The following is a 15,163-nucleotide window of genomic DNA, read 5'->3' on the forward strand; positions in this document are numbered from 1 at the left end:
GCCACTTTGGAAAACAGTGTGGAGGTGCCTCAAAAAATTAAAAATAGAGGGCGCCTGCGGTGGCTCAGATGGTTAAGCATCTGCTTTCAGCTCAGGTTATGATCCTGGGGTCCTGGGATCGAGTCCTGCATCGGGCTGCAGGGAGCCTGCTTCTCTCTGCCTCTGCGTCTCTCTCTCTCTCTCTCCCTGTCTCTCATGAATAAATAAATAAGATCTTTTTAAAAAAAAATTAAAAATAGAGCTACTCTATGACCCAGCAATTGCACTACTGGGTATTTATCCCAAAGACACAGATTTAGTGAAAAGAAGGGCCATATGCACCCCAATGTTCATAGCAGCAATGTCCACAATAGCCAAACTGTGGAAAGAGCCGAGATGCCCTTCAACAGATGAATGGATAAAGAAGATGTGGTCCATATATACAATGGAATGTTACTCAGCCATCAGAAAGGATGAATACCCAACTTTTATATCCACATGGATGGGACTGGAGGAGATGATGCTCAGTGAAATAAGTCAGCAGAGGAAGTCAATTATCATATGGGTTCACTCATTTGTGGAACATAAGGAATAGCAGGGAGGGCATTAGGAGAAAGAAGGGAAAAATGAAGGGAGGGAAATCAGAGGGGGAGATGAACCATGAGAGACTGTGGACTCCGAGAAACAATCTGAGGGTTTTAGCAGGGAGGGGGGTGGAGAGATGGGTTAGCCAGGTGATGGGTATTAAGGAGAGCACGTACTGCATGGAGCACTGGGTGTTATATGAAAACAATGAATCGTGGAGCAGTGCATCAAAAACTAATGATGTACTGTATGGTGACTAACATAACAATAAAATTAAATTTTAAAAAAATTACAATTCTACTATGAAAAAAAAGTTGCGTTCTTGTCCCAGGTTTTGTGTGGATATAAATTCTGAAGTTACTTGGGTAAATACCTAGGAGCACTACTCCTGGACTATATGGTAAGCCTGTGTTTAGTTTTGTAAGTAATTGCCAGGCCGTCTTCCAGAGCAGTTGTACCATTTTGCATTTTCACCATCAATGAATGAAGAGTTCTTGTTGCTCCACATCTTCATAAGCATTTGGTGTTGTCAACTTTCTGGATTTTAACCATTCAGATGGGTGTCTAGCGATACTATTGCATTATTGTTTTAATTTGCAGTTTGCAGCTCCCTAATGACAAATGTGTGATGGGGAGCATTTTCCATGCTTTTTTGTCATCTGTATACCTTTGTTGAGGTACCTGTTCAGATCTCATGTCCCCTTATTGAGTTTTGTTATTGTTGATTTTTTAAGAGTTCTTTGTATATTTTGGATACAAGTCCCCTATCAGATGTGCGTTTTGCTGATATTTTCTCCCAGTCTTTGGCTTGTCTTCTTGTATTCTTGACATCATATTTCACAGAGCAGTTTTTAATGAGTCCATTTTTCTCTTTTATGGATCATGTTTTCACTTTTGTATCTGAACAGTTATCACCAAACCCAGGTCACTTAGATTTTCTCCTATGTTCTGTTCTAGACATTTCACGGTTTTGCATTTTACATTTAGGTCTATTACCCATATTGAGTTAACTTTTATGAAGGATGGAAGGTCTGTGTTGAGATTGATTTTTTTTCTCCCCCTCACATAGATGTCTGGTTGTCCCACAATCATTTGCTGAAGGGATTGCTCTTTCTCCATTGACTTGCCTTTACTCCTCTGTCAAAGATCAGTTGACTGTATTTATAAGGCCTATTTCTGGGCTTTCTGTTCTGTTCCATGCATGTATTTCTTCTATTTTTTGCTAGTGTCACAGTCTTTGTTACAGTAGTTTTCTAGTAAGTCATAAAGTTGGATGGTGTGTATTCTCCAACTTTGCTCTTCTCTTCAGTGTTGGGTTGGATATTTATGATCTTTTGCTTCTACACATACACCTGAGAATCAGTGTGTCCACGTCCACAAAATAACATGGGTGTTTGATTGTGATTGCTTTGAATGTGCAAAAAAGTTGTGAGAATGGACACGTTGGCAGTCTGGAGTCTTCCTGTCTGTTCACATGGAGCATCTTTCCATTTATTCACATCTTTTTTGATTTCTTTCACCAGAGCCTTATAGTTTTCCTCATGTAGATCTTGTACGTATTTTGCTAGATTTATATCTTACTATTTCATTTATGTTGGTGTTAATATAAATAGTATTGTTTTTTGTTTTTGTTTTTTTTTAACGAAGTATTTCTTCTCTCTCTTTTTTTAAGAGTTTATTTATTTGAGAGAGACAGAGAGAATGCACGAGCAGGGGGTAGGAGCAGAGGGAGAGGGAGAAGCAGGCTCCTGCCAAGCAGGGAGCCTGACACATGGGTGGATAGCAGGTCCCTGAGATCATGACCTGAGCAGACATTTAACTGACTGAGCCACCCAGGCACCCCAATGATGTTGTTTTTAATTTCAAATTTCAGTTGTTCATTGCTGGTGTAAATCAAACCAGTTGACTTACAGATTAACTTCTCGTATCCTGTTCCTTTAGTTGCTTATTTCTTAAAGAAGATTTTTTTTGGTGTTTTTGTTTTTGTTTTTGTTTTTATCGGTTCTTTGGGATTTTCTGCATAGATGATTTTATCATCTGCAAAGACAGTTTTATTTCTTCCTTTCTAATCTCTACACCTTTTTCGTTTTTTTTTCTTTTTTGTCTTATTGCATTAATTTGGACTTCTTGTATCATGTGCAATAGGAGAACATCCTTTCCTTATTCAAGATCTTACGGGGAAAACATCCAGTTTCTCATCATTAAGACTGTTATTAGCTGTAGGTTTCTGTAGATGTTCCTTATCAAGTGGAGGAAGTTCTCTGTTCCTTTGCTGAGAGTTTTTATCATGAATGGTGTTATATTTTGTCACATGTGTTTTCCACATCTCTTGGTACACCATGTGACTTTTCTTGTTTAGCCTTTTGATGTGGTCAGGGTTATACTGATTTCTGAGTGTTAGACCAGCTTTTCATACCTGGAATAAATCCCGTTTGGTCATGGTGTATAATTCTTTTTATATGCTTTTGGGTTTGATTTGCTAATTTTTTGTTGGATTCAGTTTAGTTGGATTTGATTTGCTAATTTGTTGAGGATGTTTGTGTCAGCATTCCTGAGCCATACTGGTCTATAGTTTTTGATCCTGTAACGTCTTTGTCTAGTTTTGGTATTAGGGTACTGTTAGCCTCATCAGATAAATTAGGAAGTATCCCCTCTGCATCTATGTCCTGGAAGAGATTGTAGAGAATTGGTATCATTTCTTCCTTAAATGTTTGGTAAAATTACTGGTGCATCTGGGCCTGGTGCTTTCTGTTTTGAAAGGTTATTATTTCTTGACTTAATTTTTAAGTAGATATTAACCTATTCAGATTATCTCTTCCTCTTTGTGTGATTTTTACTAAATGTGTCTTTCAAGGAATTGGTCCATTTCATCTAGCTTATAAAATTTGTGGACAGTTCTTCATAGTATTCCTTTATTATCCTTTTAATGTCCATGTAATCAGTAGTGATGACCCCTCTTTTATTTCTAATATTAGTAATTCATGTCTTCTCTTTTATTTCTTTGTTAGCCTGGGTAGAGGTTTATCAATTTTACTAATTTTGTTTAAAAACCAACTTTGAATTTTGTTGGTTTTCTCTGTTGATTTCCTGTTTTCAATGTCATTGATTTCTGCTTTAATTTCTATTTTCTTTTTCTTCTATATTGCCTGCCTTTCCCTAGTATTCTAAGGTGGAAGCTTAGGTGGTTGATTTTCTTTCTTTTCAAATATATTCATCTAATACTGTAAAATTCCCTCTTAGCACTGCTTTTGCAGCATCTCACAAATTTTGATAAGTTGTACTTTCATTCTCATCTAGCTCCAAATGATTTTGACGTCCTTTTAAATTCAGAAACTTTCTCTGGTGCATGGGCATTTGCCAGTATATACAGCAGACAACTCCCTGCCACCTTGTTGTATAGTCAGCTCATGTGTAAATTGGGTTTGGGACGTGCAGAAGGTTTGCTTCTGTGCGTATCACACAGAACTTACAGAGTTCTAGAGATATTCTCTCTCTGTCATCCATCCTCTTTAGACATAGGAATTATTTAATGTTCTAAAAAAAAAAAAAAAAAAAAACATTTTCCAAAAAAAATCAAACATTTAAAATTCAGTAATTGTCATCTTTCTTTTCTCTGGACTTATAATCCCCATAGAACCTACTTTTTGTGGCATTCCTTATTTATGACTTCCTTATAGGTCTTTTTTCTGTCTTTATTAAAGACCATAGAGCACCCTACCATTTCAAGGTAAGCAGCTCAGTTGAGAAGCCATCTTAGTACGGCGCATGGCAGACTCTCCCTGATGAGTAATGGTCAGGCGGGGGGGCAGACTGAGGTACAGAGAAGCCGAGTCACCTGCAGGTGTCATGTAACTTGTTTTCTAACCATCTTCCAAACTCTATTCTGGATCCAGACATTGACGCCTCCAGTCTGTTTTGAAAAGCCCCTCTTCTGACTCTTTGGGATTGCACTGTGTTGTCATGTTCATATTCATTATCTCATATGTGACCAGCACAGGCTATCTGATAGTTTTGATGGTTTTTATGTACTGCATATATATACTATATGTCAAATTCCATGACATCAGTAAAAACATTCCCTTATTCTGAGAGATGATGTAGCCACATTCATACACTGTATATAATAAGTTCATGTCATGTGCAGTCCTTCAGAGGGCTGCCCTTATTCCCCCTCAGCACACTGATGGAGTGCTCCCTGGGGGTCAGGCCTGGAGGGCAGAGTTTTCAAGTCTAGCTCCCTTGCCTGCTGCTGGGGCACCTCTGAGAGAGAGTCTTTGCTCCAGAGCCACACACACACCCCACACGTGCACACACACATGTGCACACGCACTTGCACATCACTGAATCAGGCTAGGCTCCATCCTCAGGATCTGGACCTGAAACGCACCTTCACTCACTTTCCTTCCCTGGTCCTGCAACCCCCACATCCTTACGTGCTTTCAGAGCCTCCTTTAAGGTTCTCTTTCTAGGGACCCCAACCTAAGCAACCTTCTACTTGAGCTTGTCATACCAAAAAAATATTTTAAAAATCCATGAGTGTTCTGTGGTTTCTTTTATTGGAAGAGGAAGCAGTCCCTAGTTAAAGCACAGTTCTGGAAACAGTAGTGATATCCACCTTTCTCCTTTGATAATTTTCTAGAACATACGTACATACGGCTTTACCGAGAAACCCAACATATATTTATCATTGACACCACTGCATACTTTACCAAGAAATGAAGGTATTCTGTCATCCCATCTGCTGGGACATTGGCAGTTCCCTCTTTCGGGTGTGTGAAGTCTGAAAGCTTGCTGAGTAATAGCTAACTAACTCAACTTTGACTTTGATTCTAGGCTCCATGGTCCCCTTTTCAATGCGGATCTTACACGCGGAGCTTCAGCAATACCTGGGCAATCCACAGGAGTCCCTGGACAGACTGCACAAAGTGAAGGCCATCTGCAGCAAGGTAATGATGGCTCCGTGGCGAGCTGTTCGGTCCTCCTCCCCTCCCAACGGAGAGTACACCCCAGAGGGAGCGTACCACATTACTTCCTCCCAACCCACCCAACAACCACCATTACCACTTCCCCCAGAAAGGGTGACCCAATTCATCATGACCACAGTTTTCTTTGTTCTTGCTAAAATTGTTTTGGGGGCAGTGGATGTTTTTTGGCAAAACTTGGGGCCTGGAATCCTTCTTCCTTAGTTTTTGTTGTTGTTGAGAAATAATTAACATACAATATTGTATCTGTTTCAGGAGTACACATAGTGTTTCAGCATCTGTATACATTAGGAAGTCGTCACAAATAAGTCTGGTTACCACTTGTCACTGTAGAAAGTTGCAACAGTATTATTGGCTGTATTCCCCATGCTGTCCGTTACATCCACGTGTTTTATTTACTGCCCACCTGGAAGGTTTGCCGCTCTTAATCCCCTTCACCAATTTCATCCATCACCCCCACTCTGGCAACCATCAGGTTTGTTCTCTGTGTCTGAGTCTGTTTCTGTTTTGTTCATTTCATTGTTTAGATTTCACATGTAGGTGAAGTCTTACAAGTCATACAGTATTTGTCTTTGACTTACTTCACTTAGCATAATAGCCTGTAGAGCCATCCACGTTGTCGCAAATGGCAAGATTTCACTCTTTTTACGGCAGTGTAATGTTCCATTGTATATATACACACCACATCTTTTTTATCCAGTTGTCCACTGATGGACATTTAGGTTGCTTCCATATCTTGACTCTTGTAAATCATCCTGTAATGAACATAGAGGGGCATATGTCTTTTTGAATTCATGTTTTCATTTTCCTCAGATAAATACCCAGAAGTAAACTTGCTGGGTTGTACAGTAATTTTATTTTTAATTTTTTGAAGAACCTCCATATTGTTTTCCAGAACAGCTGCACCAACTTATATTCCCTCCAGCGATGCACAGGGCTCCCCTTTCTCCACGCCCTCACCAACACTTGTTATTTCTTGTCTTTGATACTAGCCATTCTGAGAGGTGTGAGGTAATACCTTGTTGTGGTTTTGATTTGCATTTCCATGATGGTTAGTGATGTTGAGCCTCTTTTCATGTGCCCACTGGCCATCTGTATATCTTCTTTAGAAAACTGTCTATTCAGGCCCTCTACCTGGTTGGGTTTTTTTATATTGACTTTTCTGAGCTCTTTATATATTTTGGATATCAGATATGTCATTTGCAAATATCTTCTCCTATTCAGTAGGTTTCCTTTTCATTTTGTTGCTGATTTCCTTTGCTGTGGAAAAGCATTTTAGTTTGATACAGTCCCATTTGTTTATTTTTGCTTTTTGTTGTTGTTCTTGCCTGAGGAGACAGAGCCAAAAAAATATCACGAAAACCATTGTCAGAGAACTTACTGCCTATGTTTTATTCTAGGAGTTTTATGGTTTCAGGTTTTATATTTAAGTCTTTATCCATTTTGAATTAATTTCTCTGTCTGGGATAAGAAAGTAGCCGGTTTCATTCGTTTGCATGCGGCGTCCAGTTTTCCTGACGTTTATTGAAGACACTGTCTTTTCCCCATTGCATATGGTTGTGTCCTTTGTCATAAATTAATGAACCATAGAAGAATGGGTTTATTTCTCAGCTCTCTATTGCATTGATCTATGTGTCTGTTTTTGTGCCAGTACCATACTGTGTTGGTTTTGATAGCTTGTAGTCCCTGATTTGTTCTGTTCTTTGTTCTTTCTCAGGATTGCTTCGGCTATTCGGGGTCTTTTGTGGTTCCGTACAAACTGTATGGTTGTTTGTTCTAGCTCTGTGAGAAATGCCGTTATGTTTGGATAGGGATTGCATTTTGACAGTACTCTTAGGGTCCTCAGCACAGAATATCTTCCCATTTATTTGCATCATCTTCAGTTTCTTTCATCACTGTCTTCCAGTTCTCTGAGTATAAGGCTTTTACCTTCTTGGCTAAATTTACTCCTATTTTGGGTGCCTGGGTGGCTCAGTTGGTTAAGCGACTGCCTTCGGCTCAGGTCATGATCCTGGAGTCCCGGGATCGAGTCCCACATCGGGCTCCCTGCTCAGTGGGGAGTCTGCTTCTCCCTCTGACCTTCCTCCTTCTCATGCTCTCTCTCTACCATTCTCTCTGTCTCTCAATAAATAAATAAAAATCTTAAAAAAAAATAAAAATAAATAAATTAATCCTATTTTATTCTTTTTGATGGAGTTGTAAATGGGATTATTTTCTTAATTTCTCTTTCTGATAGTCTGTTATTATTGTATACAAATGTAACACATTTCTGTATATTGATTTTGTATCCTGCAACTTTAATTAATTCATTTATTGGGTCTAATAGTTTTGGGGTGATGCTTTAGGGTTTTCTGTATACAGTATCATCTGTACTTCCTTTCTAATTTGGATGCCTTTTATTTCTTGTCTGATTGCTGCACCTGGGACTTCCAATAATAGGTTGAATAAAAGTGGCAAGAGTGGGCATCTTTAATTTGTTCCTGCTCTTAGAGGAAACGCTTTCAATCTTTTAGTATTGATTATGTTAGCTATGGGCTTTTTATATATGGCCTTCATCATGTTGAGGTATATTCCCTTTATATCCACTTCATGGAGAGTTTTTATCATAAATGGACATTGTGTCAGATGCTTTTTCTGCATCTATAGGAATATCATAGGATTTTCATTCTTCATTTTGTTAATGTGGTGTATCACATTGATTGATTTGGGGATATTGAACCATCCTTGCATCCCTGGACTATATCTCACTTGATCATGGTGTGTGATCCTTTTATTGTATAGCTGAATTCAGTTTGCTAATACTTTGTTGAGGAATTTGGCATCTGTGTTCATCAGGGATGTTGGCCTGAGATTTTCTTTATTTTTTATTTTTTTCCTAGTGTCTTTGTCTGATTTTGGTATCAGGATAATTCTGGCCTCGTAGAATGAGCTTGGAAGCTTTCCTTCCTCTTCAATTTTATGGAATTGCTTGAGAAGGACAGGTGTTAACTCTTTTTAAAATGTTTGGTAAAATACACTTGTGAAGCCATCTGATCCTAGACTTTTGTTTGTTGGGAGTTTTTTGATTACTGATTCAATTTCATTACTAGTAATTGGTCTAGTATTTCTTCCTTATTCAGTCTTGGAGGAGTATATGTTTTAGGAATTTATCCACTTCATCTGGGTTGTCTAGTTTGCTGGCATGTAACTCTTCTTTAGTATTATTGGTAGATTAAAAGCACGGAAATACTCTGCTGTGTAAAAATCATATGCTTTAAATGTGGCAGACTATTCTCACATCCTGCAAATACTACAAGCACCTGCCTCACGTCTTACAGAGGCACTGGAACAATATTTAAAGAGATAATGGTTTAAAATGTTCCAGAATCAAAGCAAATTCTACTGTATAATGACAACGGTCATTCATAATACTGACTCCAAAGGCAGATAAGGTTCAATAGTGCTTTCTGAATTGTTCTTGATTGGGAAATAACAGTTATGTGGAAGGCACCAAGCTGCATCAACAAAAGATCAAATCATTCCATTTAGTGATATTTGGAGGAAATATGGAATCTATAGAGTCTCCCTATTGCCAGGCTGTGGGCACCCTCGCCTCCCAGACCTCTCGTTCTTAGGATGGAAGTGGAGTGCCTTTCCTGCCTGCCTCGTGGCGCTGCTGGGTGGGTTGGGTGACGCCGTGTCTATGGAGGGCTTTCCAAACTGACAACAAGCGGTGAGGTTGGGAGCAGCACATTAGCACTCTTTTTAAATGAGATTAGATTCGTCCAGCTCGTCCTTTCTATTTCCAGTTACTCCTGATGGGAGTTCTGTGGAGGTTTCCCAGGATGGCAGTGTCCTCGGGACTCATAGCGGGGAGGTACATGGGCTCCTCCCTGCACAGAGTGCATCTCATTTAAGCACGAGCAGGCGTCCTGGGCACCTTACACCCTCCAGCTTTGTACCAGCTCCTGGTTTCTAGAACTTCAGAAACAAATGGAAAACCTATTTTCTTTCTTACACACTGATGAGTTGATGAGGAAATTGTGTTAGCCAACATTTTTTTAGATTCTAACACTTTTTTCCTTGAACCCTGAAACCCAGTTAAGGTGGAATTATATTCAGAAATAAGAAACACATAACTTGTTACCGAGAAATGTGAAGTCAGTGATTTTTTACACTGTACACAGATAATCTGCCTCCATATGTACCTGAGAGGAAATGCCTAGTGTTACAGGGACTTGAGGGTTGGAGAGAGACAGGAGTTCTGCAGGTCAGTTTTCTGGTGCTGAGGCCTCCTGTATCTTCAGTATCGAGCTCCGTAGCTCAGGAGGCAGTGTCGCGGTGGGAGGTGGGGGCGGGTCTTCCACCACCACGGCTCTAGGCTACTCGCACTCCTTCTCCTGAACACATGGTGTTCACCAGGAACCAGCCTCTGGTCCTGAGCATTTTTCAAATATTAGCTCATTTAATCCGGACACAAACCCTATAACTAGGGGTTCTGTTACGCCAGTTTACAGCTGAGTGAACGGAGGCACAGAGAGGCTGGCTGACTTGCTTGTGGTCACGTGATCTGACCCAGGTTGTCTGGCTCTGGGGTCCGTGCTCCAGATCACACACCTGCCCGACGTCTCTGCTCCGTCCAGCAGGAGCACGTCTTACTGTGTCTGAAGTGCCCTCTCGCACAGGCCGATCCTGGAGTTGGGGTCCTGCCTGTGCTCTGTTGCCCCAGCTCCCTCCTCAGACGCTGGTGGCCAGGTAATGACAGCTGACTGCTCGGCGTGGGCAGGAGAGGAAAACCAGGTCTCACACCATCACACCACGGGAGCATCTCTCTTAGGCTGACACAGCTTGGAGGGAGACGAGACAGAAATAGTGTAGGGACCCCTTGCCAGTGCGTGTGTGTGACGTGAGTCTCCCTGGTGCCACCTGCTTCTCACCGTGTGAACACCCCACTGCACGTCACAGACCCACGGCCTCTCGTATGGCGTGACCTGGATGGAAGCCTGTCCTCCTGGTGCTTCACTGATGACATGGCAGGTGGTTCTCATTCTAGAAGAAAGACAAGCGGTCGGTCCTGGAAGAGAGAGTGTGTTGGTCTCTGGCCAAAAGGGTGTTCATGGCTAATTTCAACGTGTAATTTCTATGTGTTCCTTTACGGGCCAGCTTAAAGCCTGGCCCTGCCTCTGAAGAGCGGTAACCCCGTGGGCCATGACTGGTTGGTGCCAAAGAGAGAAGGGGAGAGACAGCACAATGGTGCCTGCAGTCCCCTCAGGTCCTCCCACCGTCACCCCAGCAGATAAGCACCGTCCTTGAGCTTCCTCTCCCATCCTCTGGGCAGCCACGTGGCTCCCCTGAAGGCATCACTTCCCTTCCCAAGCTGGCTCCACGCAGCAGCGAGGCTGCTTCCAGCTGGACTTCGCCCCCCGGGGCACTTTGGAGCCTGGAGAGGTTTGTCTTTTTCTTTTCTTTTGGAAGACTACGCCTTTATTTTTTTTTTTTAATTCAGTTTAGTTAACATATAGTGTATTATTAGTTGTAGAGGTAGAGCCCAGTGATTGCATCAGTTGCATACAGCACTGTTCCAGATGATGTGGAATTTAAGAGAGGTTTGTGTTGGACCCCACTGTGGGTCAGGACGGCGCTATCTGGGCTTGTCCATCTGGCAGATGTGTCTGAGCACCTGCCATGCACGGAGGGGAGCACAGTATGCCGTGTCCTCTGCGAGCGTCCTGGGCAAGTGCTTGTCTCACCCCGTCGTGTTCTGTTCGAGCCGCTCATCAGTACATTATGGTCGTGCAGAATTAAATGGCAGGAAGTCTGTGTTCATGCTGAAACTTACTTACTCAAGACATACAAAATCTAAAAATAGGAAAAGCCCGCACAGTACTCTTGGGACAGCATGGACTTGGTGGGGTAAAGTTAGCGCCGTGGCTGGATTACTTGCATGCAGGTCTGCTCTTGGCACGGCCCGTGGTCGTTGGCTTTCCCCTCACAAATGAGAGGTCAGAGGTTAGACCATAGGACTCGGAGGTTCCACCCAACCCCAGCAAGCTGGTTTTTTGAGTCCATCACAACAAATTAGAAACCCAAGGAAAGATTTAAACTGGAGGCTGTTGGCCAACATGGTTCCCTGCATGCTCTGTGTTCTTTCCTGGGCCATTCAGCCCCCCTCGCCCCGGGTGTGCCAGAGGTCGAACACCCACAGTGACCATGATGATCGTGGGGTTGCCACCAACATGCGAGCAGCGCTCACACCAGAACAGATGCTGTGCGGCGTGTCTTGCACTCATTACGTCCCTTAACGCTCACAGTAACTCTCAAGGTGATGGCGTCCCCATTGTACAGATGTGGAGGCTGAGCCTCACAGGACTAAGTCACCAGGCTGTGACAGTGAGCTGGCAGAGGACCCTGGACTAGAACATGCCGCCCGGTTCCAGAAACCTGGTCCCTGCTCCTCCATGGAGTCAAACTACAGCCTCTTCGCTCCCCCAAAGTGCAGTGTGTTCCCTGACACCCTGGGAATGTGGCCCTCCAGAAATTGCCATCGTGTGGTGACCCCTGCTGGCCTCGCTCTGCCAGAACTTGGTCCCCGTGGGCCCAGGGAGCAGAGGGCTCTTCATTGGTGAGGAGCGTAAACCACAAAGTAGCGTCTCCTCCGGTGATGTCCTCCACCTGCCCCCTCCCTCAGCCTGCACCGCTGTCCCCAGCCCCCTGCCTGACCCGGGTCGGTGGTGTTCAGCTCTGGGGCACGGGCTCAGCGCAGCCCTCTCACACATGGCTTGGCCCAGTGTGTCTGGCTGTGGGCCTGGAGCCGGGCCACCCCCAGGCCACCCCCTCGCATCTTCAGCACAGACTGGGACAGTCAGGAGGTCAGAGCCGGGACTGCGTGTGGTGGCCTCGGACTGATCAGGAGCCTTGACGCTGGTCTAAGATGCTTTCCTCAAGGACAGTCTACAAAACCAGAGCCCTCACTTCTGCGAAGAAAGCAGAGTAATTCAGTTCACGTTCCCCGAAGAGTTCTCTATCCTGTGTGTTTTCAGTGCTTGTCTAGTGTCTGCGGTTGGTCTTCAAGGTCGTTTTTCCAGGCTGGAGGTCAGCAGTGGCTGTAGAGTGAAATGCCTGGGAAGGGGTGAATGTAGACACCAGGGCCGTGTGGGGTCATCCCTTGGGAAGAAAGTCAGCGGGGACAGCGCAGGCTGCTTAGAAGCACAGTGCTGTTTGTGCCGGCAGCACCCTCAGGGCCGTGCCGTCTGCCCGCTGCCGCGAGCAGGCTCAGGCCCAGCCTGGATTTCCCAAACGAGAACAGACAGCCTTCCGTGGCAGCTGCAGTGAGCAGTGGGAGGCGCCCAGGAGCAGCTGGGGGTAGATGAGGAGGAACCACCTGCCGCCCATGGCTGCAGCCCAGTTGGGCCAGCGTCCTCTCTGCAGTTCGGAGCTCTGTCACCCACCTTCTTGGGGGACAGCTGAGATACAGGTCTCCCCTTGATTCCACTCTGCGCCACCTTAACCACAGGAGGGCACCGGACCTGGGGTGTCCCGGAGAGGCCAGGCCCCGGGGCGTCCTGGAGAGACCGGACCTGGGGTGTCAAGGCTTGCTATGGTTTCTCAGTGGTTATCTTGGTCCCGCAGCCGTAACGTGGAAAGTATGTATGACCTAATACAAATTTTCGAAGCCAGCTTGCAGAATTATAGTTGCAGCATGGCCTCAGTGAAGTGAATCATGTCCACTGAAGGGAAATTGCAGCATCTTGTTAGCTGTGTGGGTGACAGGAACATAGGCCATTGTGTTCTTTTGTGTTTTCTCAGTCTTATGTTAGCACATATTAATTTTATAATGAGGCATTTTTCTACTGAATAAAGCTACATGAGCCTGCAGGGAAAAGGGAGGTAAAGGTAAGCCGGTGGTGCAGCTGGTTACCGGAAGGCAGGCCAGAGGCGGGTCTGGCTCCCTGTAAGCAGGGCAGTGCGTGGTCCTCGGCGGCCGTAAGCCAGTCATGGCCCGGAGGAGGCAGGCTTTCCCTAACATGGAAGGCTCCCCAGAGGATGGTTATAGACTCTCTGCACCCACCCAGTGAGCCTGAGATTAGGTTGTGGTTGTGAATCCAGCCACGGGCCCAGCTTCATCATAAAGTCACTTGTGATCTTTACCAAGTGGTCCGGGGCACTGGTTTTGCTGTAAGGTAGGAAATGTTTGCTTCAGTGTAATTGTACCAATGAAGAGTGACGTCTACCTCTATTTAAACAAATCTGCCGTGATCCCAGGGCATGGAAATACTGACATTTCTAGCCCTGCTTGCGTAAGTAGATCCAGTCCATAAATAATGATGCCGGAGTAGCTTGAGCTGTGAGTTGCTGATACGGACACATGGGGTGTGGTTTTGAGTTCAGCTCCGTCCCTCCCACAATCCAGGTGAGCCTGGCAGAGGGTACCGTGTAAGAGAGGTGCTAGTTTAGAGGACCCCCCCTCCCAGCAGAAGAAGCCAAGGGGAAGACACGTGTTTGTGCATTCTGGAAAGGGGGGGTGGATGTGGTTTGTTCTCTACTGATGAGTGCTAGTAAGGCAGAGGGGAGCGCTTTGTTTCCAGGAAGGGTTAATATCTTTTAGTTAAGAACGCAGCCAAGAACAGCCATTGTCAGCCCCTGCCGGCCAGCTTCTCGGGGAAGTGCCCGAGGAGGCTGGCCATCAGCATGCCAACAGCATCTGGCCGCTGCCAGGCCTCACCTGACCCAGATGGCGCCGGTGGCCCCCTCTCCTGCCGCTCCAGCAGAGAGCAAACTGATTGTGGCTAATCAGATAAGGTGGGAGTGATTGACAAGTGGAGAGGTGATTGAGAGATTGAAGACGGCCCCTGCGTCCTGGCTCAGGGTGGTGTCCCTGCCCTTTGCCGTTCGTGCTCAGGCTCCCGGGGCTGTGCGTGCTCAGAGCGCACAAGCAGGAGATGGCCGGAGCGTCCCTGTTGTTGGGGATCAGGACGGGAGAGGCTTAGGCTCCTGGCCCCATGCGTGTTCAGAGTGTACGCTCACAGGAGCCCACAAGTGTCCCTGGCATTGGGGTTTTGCAAGATTTGTCTTAACTCAGGGTGGAAATTCACACCTTTAGAAACTTCAGATTGCATCATTGCACATCTTAGGACGTGGACTTGGGAATGTGAGCCGTTCCCTCAACAGCTGCAACATAGCATGAAATCTGATGCACCGGAAGTGAGCCACAAGTCCCCAGAAGTTAGCAAACGATCCAGCCCCGACTCATGCATGATAGCCCAGCAGAAAGCGGGCCTTGGTGGAATGAGGAGGTCTGGAATTCTGCATTCCTCACTGGTGTATCTTGGCATTGTGTAGTCTCTCCTGTGATCTGCACGGGAAGAGAACATTCTTTCAAGGTGTGAAGCCCCGAAGGACGCTGTCTGTCCACAGGCAGTGGTTGGGAGGGGCTGGAGTCAGGCAGACGGGAATGCTTTCCGGGGGCAACTCTGGCTCTTCCTGGCGGAGTGACTGGCACTCGTAAGCCCTGAGCTCCTCACCTGTAGATGTGGGGTGTAACCAGCTGCCTCAGGGCTGTGTGCAGGTTAGATCGGGGTGTGGACAAGCGACTTGGCGTGGTGCCTGGTCCATGCAAGTGTTTAATATTCCTCGAGTGG

The 15,163-nt window shown here is 45.0% G+C and overlaps 2 protein-coding genes across 3 annotated transcripts in view; one reads left to right on the plus strand and one right to left on the minus strand.

Annotated features, from left to right (window-relative positions):
• Window positions 1-15,163, minus strand: part of ADI1 (acireductone dioxygenase 1) — a 149,614-nt gene that overhangs the window by 78,091 nt on the left and 56,360 nt on the right. The window lies entirely within an intron of this gene.
• The window catches only part of TRAPPC12 (trafficking protein particle complex subunit 12), a 95,767-nt gene that overhangs the window by 62,572 nt on the left and 18,032 nt on the right, over window positions 1-15,163 (plus strand). For both annotated transcript variants that reach the window (XM_025867690.2, XM_073896943.1), the window contains one exon: window positions 5,398-5,510. In XM_025867690.2, coding sequence (XP_025723475.1) covers window positions 5,398-5,510 — 113 coding nt within the window. The remainder of the gene's footprint in view (window positions 1-5,397; window positions 5,511-15,163) is intronic.

Source organism: Callorhinus ursinus, unplaced genomic scaffold, assembly GCF_003265705.2.
Source record: "Callorhinus ursinus isolate GAN/ISIS: 27379988/994484 unplaced genomic scaffold, GSC_fseal_2.0 scaffold10, whole genome shotgun sequence".
NCBI classification, from domain to species: Eukaryota; Metazoa; Chordata; class Mammalia; order Carnivora; family Otariidae; genus Callorhinus; species Callorhinus ursinus.